Genomic DNA, 11,973 nt, shown 5'->3' on the forward strand with positions numbered 1-11,973 from the left:
GTGGCTCTGGGCCATTTGCAGATGCACTGATTAAGAAGTGGCATAGCCCTGCCTAGAGGACTTCTGAAACAAGGTAGACCTGCAAAGATGGGTATGAATTCCTCAGTCCCGGCATGAAGGTGGGGCCAGGCCAGGTGGCATTGCTGGCCGTTTGGGGAGACCTTCGTGGTACGTGGAAGGGAGGGTGAGGTGCATGGTGGGGCTTCAGGCCAGATTTCCTCGCCGTCTCCAGTCGGAAGATACCAGAATTATCAAGGGCCCTTGGAAGTCTTTACGGGAAGCCTGGAGAATTTACCTAAACTCATGCTCCAAGTTAGCGTCAAGACCAGATGTGCACATCTGTCTCCCAGGCTCTTTCCAGAAGTTTTGCTCCGTGGCATTGCAGTAAGAAGGCATCTCCTCCCAGGGGAACCTCATGTTTAGGGGATGTGAATGATGGTAATAAACCAAAAAAGTGCCAACCCACCAACCAACAAAGCCCAGAGCCTCGACGCTAATTATGTGTTCACTCATGAGTCACAGGCAGTTCTTGCTGAAGAGACTCCCAGCCAAAGTGCCCGGGCCAAGTGCTTCTCCTCCTGGGGAGGGACCGCGTCAGCGTGTCCGGGTGAGCTGCCTGTCCGTCTGCTTGGCTTACCGAATTCCTGGGCCAGCGACAGACCCCGGGCTGTCCCTCCTCCTAGGACAGGGGCTGGGCTGAGTCGCTGCAGTGACTGAGGACGCCTTCGGCCGCCCGGGGGGGAGGAGGGTATAATTAGGGTAGCTGTGTGGGCCTTTAACTGGCATTTGTCACGGCTGCCAAGCGGCACCGGGCAGCGTGTGCTATTAGGGCTGCCGTGTGCCGGGCTCCTGAGGACGCCTGCGCGCTTGCTGAGAATCCGGGGGTCCGGCCGGCCAGCCCTGCCTCCGCGGCCCCTCCGTCCCCTGAGGGCTCTGCAGCTGGGGCTGAGGTGGGCCCCTGGAGGTCCTTTAGAGCAGGCACTGCCCTGTGGCGGTAACAAGTGCCAGAAGACGGGAAGCCACCGCATGTGGGGCTGCAGTGGACCGCGTAGACAGAAGGCTTTGTGAAAAGGAACATCTGCACATTCTTGCAGTATTTGTCAAGCTGAGTGTGGTCCATTTTAAACAACAGTGGCGCTGTTCCCATAAGGGAGTTATCCTTTCTCTCTGCCTCGCAAGCTGTGAGGCACCCTCCCCCTGGCCCTGGGCCCTCCCTGAGGCTGGCTGGATGTCCCCCCCCCAACCTCCCCCCCCAGCTGGGGAGTGCAGACTCAGAGAAGGTCTGGGATGGCCTCCTCAGAGGGCATCTCGTCCCACACCCTCGCTTCCACATGGGGAAATTTGACAGAGACTGCCTTGGACTTGCCAGGGTTATGGGCGCTTAATTTAGTCCCTGACATTGGGGCTGCGACACCATTTGGAAGCATGGCGAGCATAGACGTAGACATTAAAAATAAATGAAGTACTAGCTAGCACGTCACATGACCAGGAGCAATTAAAGCTCCACCTTTACAAAATTTTTAAAAGATATTTATTTATTTTTGAGACAGAGAAAGACCGAGCATGAGCAGGAGAGGGGCAGAGAGAGAGAGAGGGACACAGAACCCAAAGCAGGCTCCAGGCTCCGAGCTGTCAGCATGGAGCCCAACGCGGGGCTTGAACCCGTGAGATCATGATCTGAGCTGAAGTCGGAGGCTTTCCCAACTGAGCCATGCAGGCGCCCCATTTTGTTGTCAGTCCAGGGGGTAAGCCTCCCTCACACACATGTACCAAGGAGACGGGCAAACACCCACGCCTATCCACACAGACCCTTGGGAGCACAGGCACAATGGTCTGTGTAGATGGATCTCATATTCTTGCCCTGGACTCAGCCTTAGAATCCGAACGTTTGGAGGAGAGACAGGAGGTCAGCTGTCATCCAGCTGAATACCCCACCGGCTGTAGGACTGTCCCCTCCCAGCGTCCTTCCCAGAGCGTTGCTCAGCCTCTGCTTGAACACTTCCAGTGATGGGGAGCTTACTACCTCCATGGGTTGGCCATTCGGATTCAGACAGTGGTGAACTGAAATGTGCTGCCCTCCAGCTTCCGCACACCACTTTTGACCTCTGGAGCCACAGTGAGTAAGGCCACCTTCTCTGTCCCCGCGCAGCCCTTCATGTATTCTTGTATCCCCTTCCAGCTTTCCATCCGTACCGCCTTCAACGGATGCCCAGATGTTCTGGTTTCTAGGTCCCCTCACCGTCCTCTTACCTGTCTCTACAAGGTCTTCAAGGGACCAGGTCGTTATTGGCCTTCTCGAAGTCGGGGCACAGTAGCACAGGTGTGGCCTGATCAGGGCCGTGTAGAGTAAGGCCATCACTTCCTTTGTTCCGCACTTTATACTTTTGTTACTGCAGGCAAAGAGGACCGCATTAGTTTTTTTCTGGCCAGTCTTCTTTCTCTGTTACTATCAATAAAAACTCCGAAAACTTTCCCCTGGGGTGGGTGTTGAGTCGCTTTTTCTGTGCCCCCTGTTTTGGCTGTTCATTTTCTGTTCTCAAGTTCTGGACCTTCTTTTTTTTTAATTTTTTAATGTTTATTTATTTTTGAGAGAGAGAGACGGAGTGCGAGCAGGGGAGGGGCAGAGAGAGAGGGAGACACAGAATCCGAAGCAGGCTCCAGGCTCTGAGCTATCAGCACCAGAGCCCGACGCGGGGCTCAAACCCACAAGATATGAGATCATGACCTGAGCTGAAGTCCAACGCCCAACCAACTGGGCCGCCCAGGTGCCCCTTTCTTTGGTCTATACAAATCTGTCCTTCAAGATGTGTCTGTAGCTTCATCAGGCCCCATTCGTCTGCATCTAGACTCTGTTGGCCAAGTTCTTCTTTCTTTCTTTTCTCCACCATGTTACATAGTTATTCAAGTCCTTAATGCACAAATACAACAGGTCAGGGCTTGGATGGGCTGTGAATAAATGAAGAATCAAGGTCTGGGTGGGTAGAGATAAACTTGGGTTCTTTCCTCAGAGTAGGCTTATTGAGAGGGGAAAATGGTGCACTGAGTTAAGACCAGGTTGGGAAGCCTGGATTATTCTGAGATATGGGCCAAACCTAGGACTCTGTGAGTTCAGGAAGAGAGGCTGGAGAAATACTTTCCCCACCCAGCTGGTCTGTGCCTTACATGCCATCATTTCAAATTCCTTGCTCTGACTCAAGATTTTACTCATTAAAAGGAGAAGCATTGCATTAACAGTCAGAGAACTCACCCAAGAATCTGGTGGTCCAGGATTGAAGCTCTGAGCCTTGATTTGCTTGCTTCCTTCATCCCTAGAAAATAGTGGGGATGTATGATCAGCAGTTCTTAACCCTTTGGAAGTTAGAGACCCCTTAGATCCTCAGTTGGAAGTTAGAGATGCTGCTTTATTCATACACAGAAATCTCTAGCCTCTTGAGCAAGAGTGCCAAGATTAAAAACACTTTGAGTCCTTCCTGCCTCCCTGAGTCTATAGAGTCCATGTTGTGGGTGACCTTGAACAACCGCACACATTTGCACAGCACTGTGCAGGACACCCTCATGTCCAGTCTTCTGTTGGCTCCTCCCAGTTGCCTCAAGAAGGGGCAGAGGCTATATCCCCCCAATTTAACACCTGACAAAGCTGAGCCTGAAGGCTTCAAGTTTCCTTCAAGGTCAAACAGCTAGTTAGTGATTCTTAACTATTTACGTAGGGCTCAGGGCCCAAATCTCATGTCTCTACCATACTGTATACATTATATACATAATTGTGTATGTAAATGTGTGTGTGTGCGCGCGCGCGTAATTCTCATGACCTCTGACCTCCAACATCGAACTTTTCATGGGTTTGGCTCCATTCCCAGATCAGTACCATGCCCTGTGGGAGCATCTGGCCCCACCCCCTTGCAGCTCTTAGTGCATCCCAAGTTTTCTAGGACTTACTCAAGGCCACTCACTGTTTCTTTCTGGAAACTGGAACTAGTATCCAGAAGGTAGACCCCAGGCATCGGCTGAGCCACAGCAGCTCCTTCCAGAGAGACAGGAAGTGGCACAGATGATTTCCTTTCATTGGGAAGGTGGTTTGAATTAAGCCTAGATGAAGCCCGGGAGGGGTTACCGGAGGGCCAGGTTGTCAATGGTGGTGATGGGGCAGGGCTGTGCCAGGTGATACCAGGCAGAGGAAAAGCTGAACTTGCCCTCTCATCCTTTCTGCCAGATCAGCAGTGCATCCCACCTTTGCTGACTGCTGTTTCTGCTTTCCTAGCAGACGTCCGTGTTTGTGGTCTTAGCATCTTCTCCCAGGTCTCATTTCCTATCTCTCCTCCCGAGGAGGTCATGTTCAACCAGCAAGTTAAGTTGTGCTGTGAGGGATACACAGATGCGTCTGATCCAGAGTCTTGTACCCAGACAAGACACTGCTCCTGCCTTAGGGAATCTCTAGGGATGAGTGATGAACATCCCTGCCCTTGAAAAGCTTATTGACTAGAGAAGGACGGGGACCCAATGAATTCCAAATGAGGCCAGCTGTGGCATGGCCATAATGGACTCTGGGAAGACCACCTGCGTGGGAGGGTAACTAATGCTGACTCACGGCGTATGGGGAAAAGCTTCCTAGAGGTGACTGCATTTGACCTAGACTTGGAAGTATGGGGAAGATTTGGATGAGGACAGGGAGCACTCCGAGTGGGGATATTTGCTTGGGTAAAGGCATGTGGGAAGGCGAAGGGGCTTATTGACTGGACTGTAAGTAGCATACATCAGGGCATGTGGTTGTGGGGTTCAAAGGCAAGCCAGTGTTTGGCACCAAAGGTTGAGGTCGGCCTAAAAATAACAGCAGTGTTGGTGAGATGACCCTGACTCACATGTGCTCTCTCCCCTTGCAGAGGCCATGTCACTGAAACATTACCTTCTTTTGCTGGTGGGCTGCCAAGCCTGGAGTGTGGGGCTGGCCTACTATGGCTGCCCAACTGAGTGTACCTGCTCCAGGGCCTCCCAGGTGGAGTGCACCGGTGCGCGCATCGTGGCGGTGCCCACTCCCCTGCCCTGGAACGCCATGAGCCTGCAGATCCTCAACACGCACATCACCGAGCTCAACGAGTCCCCGTTCCTCAACATCTCAGCCCTCATTGCCCTGAGGATTGAGAAGAATGAGCTGTCCCACATCATGCCTGGTGCCTTCCGTAACCTAGGCTCGCTGCGGTACCTCAGCCTTGCCAACAACAAGCTTCAGGTCCTGCCTGTTGGCCTCTTCCAGGGCCTGGACAACCTCGAGTCGCTCCTTCTGTCCAGCAACCAGCTGGTGCAGATCCAGCCGGCACACTTCTCCCAGTTCAGCAACCTCAAAGAGCTGCAGTTGCATGGCAACCACCTGGAATATATCCCTGATGGTGTCTTCGACCACCTGGTGGGCCTCACCAAGCTCAATCTCGGCAAGAATAGCCTCACCCACCTCTCGCCCAGGGTCTTCCAGCGCCTGGGCAACCTCCAGGTCCTCAGGCTGTATGAGAACAGGCTCTCAGACATCCCCATGGGCACTTTTGATGGGTGCGGAAACCTCCAGGAACTGGCCCTACAGCAGAACCAGATTGGGATGCTCTCCCCTGGCCTCTTCCACAACAACCGTAACCTCCAGAAGCTCTATCTGTCCAACAACCACATCTCCCAGTTGCCCCCGGGCATCTTCATGCAGCTGCCCCAGCTCAACCGTCTCACGCTCTTTGGGAATTCGCTGAAGGAGCTCTCTCCAGGCATCTTTGGGCCCATGCACAACCTGCGTGAGCTTTGGCTCTATGACAACCACATCACTTCTCTACCTGACAACGTCTTCAGCAACCTCCGCCAGCTGCAGGTCCTGATTCTCAGTCGTAACCAGATCAACTACATATCCCCAGATGCCTTCAACGGGCTGGTGGAGCTGCGGGAGCTGTCCCTCCACACCAATGCGCTGCAAGAGCTGGATGGGAGCGTCTTCCGCATGTTGGTCAATCTACAGAACATCTCCTTGCAGAACAATCGCCTAAGACAGCTCCCAGGGAATATCTTCGCCAATGTCAATGGCCTCATGACCATCCAGCTGCAGAACAACCAGCTGGAGAACCTGCCCCTGGGCATCTTCGATCACCTGGGGCACCTGTGTGAGCTGAGGCTTTATGACAACCCCTGGAGGTGTGACTCGGACATCCTACCGCTCCACAATTGGCTTCTGGTCAACCAGCCCAGGCTGGGGACAGACACTCTCCCGGTATGTTTCAGCCCACCCAATGTCCGAGGCCAGTCCCTCATCATCATCAACGTCAATGTCGCTGTCCCCAGCGTCCAGGTCCCAGCGATCCCCGAGGTGCCCAGCTACCCACAAACACCACGGTACCCGGACACACCCAGCTACCCTGACACCACCCCTATCTCCTCCACTGCTGAGTTCACCAGCTCCGTGGAGGACTACACCGATCTGACCACCGTTGACGTCACTGGTGACCGCAGTACGTGGGGCATGACCCAGACCCAGAGCGGGCTGGCCATTGCCGCCATTGTCATTGGCATCATCGCCCTAGCCTGTTCCCTGGCTGCCTGCATCTGCTGTTGCTGCTGCAAGAAGAGGAGCCATGCGGTCCTGATGCAGATGAAGGCACCCAATGAGTGTTGAAGAGGTGGGCTGGAGGTGGAGCTGGGGGACAGTGGGACCACTGGGTGATCTGGGAATCCCATCATCCTGCCTCCATCCCTTGGTCCACAGAGCCATCCCTTGCTCCCTCTCCGGTCCCCGAGAGAAAAGCACCCCCACTTTTTCCTAACCTGCCTGGTTTTCCTATAGAGAACTACAGGAGAATCAGCTCTTGCCAGGCCTTCTTAAGGCCAGGGAGATCCAACTGGCCATGGCAAAAAACACCTGGGGTTGCTAATTCATGTTCCTGGGCTTCATTCAAGAAAGCCCTTCTCCACAGCCCCACCAGCTCTTCTCCAAGAACAACCTTCTCTGTGCCCACGGCCCTGCTGGCCTCTGTAGACTCCGTTCCCATGCCTGCTCACTCTGTGGGAATAGTTCTCCCGGGGCAGCTTCTATTCCAAGTATGATGTAAGTTGATTCCCCTTCCTTCGCTTCTCCCCCATCTGTGGCATGGCTGTCCCCTGTCCCCTGAAATGAAAGATCTCCCTCGATATTCTGCTTCTGAAGGCAGGGTGGGTTCTCTTCTCAAAGAAGGCTTCCACTCACTCAGCTGGCTTCCTAAGAGCGGCCTAGCGCCCTGGCTTCCGGATGCTGTGAAAGAGAGACAAGGAGAGACGATGTCGCTCAGTTCCCGTGGGGAAAGCCGCTGTCAGCATCTCTCATGGGGATTGTTATCTGGAAAAGGCAGAAGGGCACCAGTGCAATGAGTCTGCCTTGTAGAGAATATTTCTGAACTGCAAACTTTGCTTTGAAAATTTTGGTCCTTTGAGGAAGAAGATCATGTAGAATGTCTGACCCCTAAAAACATTTAAAATCAGCTTATTGGTACCGGACAGAGAAAGCACCCTGGCACCTGGGTGGTCCTTATGTCCACCCCTAGGGTTTTTCTCTTTTCACTCTCTATTGAAGTGTAACGTACGTACAGAGACGTGGGAGTGTGGTCGTGTAGAGTTTGATGTGTCTTCACAGTCATACCCGTGTAATCAGCCTCCACATCACGAAACAGGACATCACTAGTATCCTCCATCCTGGGCTTTTACTGGAGAAGAGAGGCTTTTGGAGATGGGTCTCCATGAGCTGGGATGGCCCCTTACTGTCCCTGCTGGCCGGCCCTTGCAAAGGCCCAGCCGTCAGGGGTGGAGGAGAAGATGTGGGTATGTTCTGGCCTGGACAGCAGATGTTATTAGATCCCCACGCCTCTGGCCAGGTCAGAGGCATCTCGACGGCAGAGGACCTTTCTCTGCCAGCAAGCTGTCTGCTGCTCATTGGAGGCCCTTCTGCCCGGTCCTTTTATGGGCATGCTATGCCTATATCTGTTTTTAATTTTCACTCCGCATTTGAGGGAAGTGAAATAGTTCAGAGATGAGATCCTTTCATTGAACAGCCAAGTGTAATAGAACCTGGTACCCCTGCTGGTGTGGTGAAATCCCCCACCAGTCAGCTAAGACCCGGACACTCATCACATACCGCAGGCAACATCAGGGTATGCAGATAGGTCACGCTGGGTCAGGGGGCTCTCTGGAGCACCTTGTGCCTGTGGCCTGGTTATGAGAGTCGGTTGGTCCGGGGTTACCATACTCCCCTAAATGCCTGCCTTTGTCCCCCCGCTCCTGCTCCACACCCATTCACACTGGCAGAGACATTTTGCTGAGGGTACCTCGCGTCTTTGTCTGGACAGCTGGTCTACCAGTTTAGAAGTAAAAACAGTGGAATGGAGAATTGCAGGTGCCCATGTCTGCTCAGGAAAGAGCCGCAGCCAATGCTGTCACGATTGGAAATCCTGACTGGTTCTTACTCGTTTCCTCTGCACAAGATAAATAGGAAATCAATCCCCTGAGGCCTTAGCGGCACGAGGCTGCCAGGTTCCAGCAAAGAGTGTCCAGGAAGGGAAGTGCGTACAAACTAGTACACTTAGTAGTTTTTTACTGTCTGTCCCGGAGAATCTGGGCACGAGAGGAAGTGAGCCCAGAGCGTGGGGCATGGGCATCATTCCACTGATGGTACCGCCCTATTTGATCCTGGGGCCATCAGGGGAAGCTGCCTGCTTTCCTCCAGATGGGAAGCATGGTTTGGCACTGCCTCCAGTGTCTCATTGTACAAGGGTGTGGGTGGGCCAGAGACGGCAGGGATGTGAGGGGGGAGTCCTCTTCAGCCAACGTGTCCTGCCAATCTGAACGCAGAACTCTTGGGTGTTTCTGGCATTGGCCATGACGTTGGAGCGCCTTCCTCTTGGGCCCAGGATATCGACATGCTTTCCCAGGCCAACAGCTGGCCTGAGGACAGCTGTCCCCCCATGACTGCATGCAGGAGCACCCCTCCCTCCAGGCGGGGGTGGTGAACCCTTGCCCTGCCCCTCTGGGCTTGCCTGTTCCTTTCTCTCATCAGGGTGCATTGGAGGGAGCCATTGGGTCTCCTATATTCTTCAGCCGGTGTTTTGGCCTCTCAACACCGTGTTCTCTGGTCGGGAAGCTAGCAGAAAAAGTTGGATGGAGTTTCCTTTCCACCAACGCGTGGCGTGTGCTCACTTCTCAGTGCCGGAGTGAGCTGCTCTGTTCCCCAAAGTTGAGGTAGGGCACAGAGTTCACTTTGATTTTTCACCTCGCCAGGACCCACAGCCTCCACTTGGAGTGAAGGGTCGATATTGCAGGAAAGACAGTAAAACCCAATTAGAACCACTGGTTTGCAAAAATGTTTGCTGCGCACAGACACCGTTTAAAGCACGTAACGAGCATTTTCTTTTTGAACTTCACAACCCCCTTGTGCATAGGCGCTACCATCATCCCTTTGAAATGGGTCTAAAATCAGTCTTTCTTCTGCAGCGTTATTCAGTGGGCTGTGGGTTTCCTTTTTCTCTTCAAGCTTCGAATAAGACCTTCTGGCCTGTCCTGGGCTTTCATCGGGAAAGAAAATGGGAGTCGCTCTCCTGTTGCTTCTTATTGTCTTAGGCATGGGAACCTCGGGTGGGTACTGTGTGGACCAGAAGCTTGGTCAGTACAGGAAAACGTGAAGCTCACCCACCTGTTCTCTCATGGAAATTGTTGGGCTGTGTGTATGCTGCTCTTCGTCTTTGGAAGTTAAGAGCACAACTCAGTTCTCAGGACTCTTCACGGCCAACCACGCAAGTTCACAACCCTTCAGACGTCCGTGCAGAGCAGTTTCAGGAATCTGCTTCCAAACTCAGGAAGCGTATGCAGAGCAGACAGCTAGACAGAACTAGATAACCAGAGCCAGTAACCAGACATTGACTGTATCCCAGCCTTTAGCTACAAACCTCTCTGGGTTCAGCCCATTGATCTTATAGTCGGAACTGAATCCAGGCTGCTGGGGACATTGCGGTGGGCTCGGGGAAGAAGCCATCGCTGGGGTTCTGGGGGTGGGCAGGGCGGGTGCTTCTCCAGGCCAGACTCCTCCCATCCTGGATCTCTCCTTCACCTACGGACAGACAGCTCCTTCTCACCAACCTGTTGCCTTCATGCTGGATTCAAAAGTAGATCGTATTCGCCTCGCTTAGAGAATCACTGCAAATAATCCCAGGTGCTTGGTGATGCGTTTAGAGATTTCTAGGCCCCCAGGGTTTTATAGAGTGTGAGCCCTGGTGGGCAGGGTTGGGGGTGCATCTTTGCTGGACACTGCCTGTAACAAACTTGGTGTACAGAATCAACAATAAACGGCATACACAGGACACCTGTGCTCTCTATGGGCGTCTTGGCTAAGGAATCTCACGTCTGTTCCACCCCTGTCACATGCGTGCAAGGCTGACCCAGACAGTCCCTGACAGAGAACAGATTCTGAGTTGGGAAAAGGCCTTTGGAAAGTGAGTGGGAAACAAAAATGCAATAACAAATGATTATCTATCTGTAGGCCACTGTGGTTGGAAGGAGCCTTACGAATAGGTTCAACCAGGGGCGCCTGGGTGGCTTAGTCAGTTAAGCGTCCGACTTTCGCTCAGGTCATGATCTCACAGGTCGTGGGATCGAGCCCCGCGTCGGGCTCTGTGCTGACAGCCAGCTCAGAGCCTGGAGCCTGTTTCCAATTCTGTGTCTCCCTCTCTCTCTGACCCTCCCCTGCTCACACTGTCTCTCTCTCTCTCCTAGAAATAAATAAAACATTAAAAAAAATTAAAAAAAAAAAAAAAGAATAGGTTCAACCCATTTTATAAATGAAGTGAGATCCAGGCAGGAAATGAATGTCCCATAGTCACCTAGTGAACTGAGCTGACCTTGCACTACAGCGCGTCTCCAGACCCCCAGCCTGGAGGTTCTTCTGTGTCACCAGAAAGGTAGCGAAGTTCACTCCACCTTCATTTACCGTGCACGCGCACACACACGCGCGCACGCACGCAGACTTAGGTGGGTAGGACTCTCCTGCACGCCTCCAGATTCCTATCCGTGCTTAGCACCGGGCTCGGTGAGTCACAGGCTGTCAGAAGACACCAACTCCCTCCTAAGTGTGCAGGAGTCCCCAGGACTCGTTCAGGTCTCCAGATTCCAGGGGCCCCCACCGTTGCTGGCATAGTGCTTCAGAGAGGATTGACTCCCTCTGCTGCTCCTTTACCCCACTGCTGTGCCCAATAAAGGAGCTTCAAACTGTATTTTCTTGGGCTCTTTTAGCTCTTAGATCCCTTCTGCCAGGTGGAAGCTTCTGTCAGGAAGCTGGGCCCCAACAGGGGTCAATAGTGTGCGCACTGTATCATGGGACTGGACCCCTTCAATGACTGGAGCAAGGCCTGTTGTTCTTCCCTAACCACTGGACCTGTCCCCTTAGACAAGTTTCCGGAGTTCTGGGTAATGGAAAAAAGGGGTTAGGGTCTTTATCCCATTTCTCAGAAGGGCCCTAGAGTTCCTAAGGCAAATCTCCCCTTCACACACACACATCAGCCCTCTACCACACCCATTCCACAGATGGGAATGCAAAGACTTGTAGAGATAAAATAACTTGTGTAAGGTCTGGTTAGTTGGGTGAAGAGCCAGGATTCAAACTCAGATTCACTGATGCCCAATTTCTCTTGTTCACCATGGCATTAACAAATAGACAGACTCTCTTTCTACAGATGAGTGTCAATGTGGTAAGAAGCTGTATAGAGCACAGGGCAGATTGGACCCTTCCCTTAGCCTGGCTGTGAGTCTTCTCCAGAGGTGCGCCCCCTTCCTTCACCCCTCAGTTCCTGGTCATTCTTCCAGTGTGCCGTGCTGCCTCTGACAGCTTGGGTGCTATTGAGGGGGCTGCTTTGGAAGGGGGTGGGGGAAGTGCTACGGAGGGCGGTGCTCTGAAGGGGGGTGCTATGGAAGGGGGTGAGGGAGAGTACTATGGGGAGG

General features: G+C 53.1%; 1 protein-coding gene across 1 annotated transcript; it reads left to right on the forward strand.

Moving 5' to 3' along the window:
* The first annotated feature begins 4,882 nt into the window (after positions 1-4,882).
* LRRC15 (leucine rich repeat containing 15) lies at positions 4,883-6,637 on the forward strand. The gene has a single exon (XM_077754535.1). The coding sequence runs from the start codon at positions 4,883-4,885 to the stop codon at positions 6,635-6,637; it is 1,755 nt and encodes a 584-aa protein (XP_077610661.1).
* The last annotated feature ends 5,336 nt before the right edge of the window (positions 6,638-11,973 follow it).

This window comes from Crocuta crocuta, unplaced genomic scaffold, assembly GCF_008692635.1.
Source record: "Crocuta crocuta isolate KB4526 unplaced genomic scaffold, BGI_CrCroc_1.0 scaffold70, whole genome shotgun sequence".
NCBI lineage: Eukaryota > Metazoa > Chordata > Mammalia > Carnivora > Hyaenidae > Crocuta > Crocuta crocuta.

Bases quoted from the DNA above. Each gene is read 5' to 3' on its own strand.
- LRRC15 (XM_077754535.1), top strand. From the start codon at position 4,883: ATGTCACTGAAACATTACCTTCTTTTGCTGGTGGGCTGCCAAGCCTGG.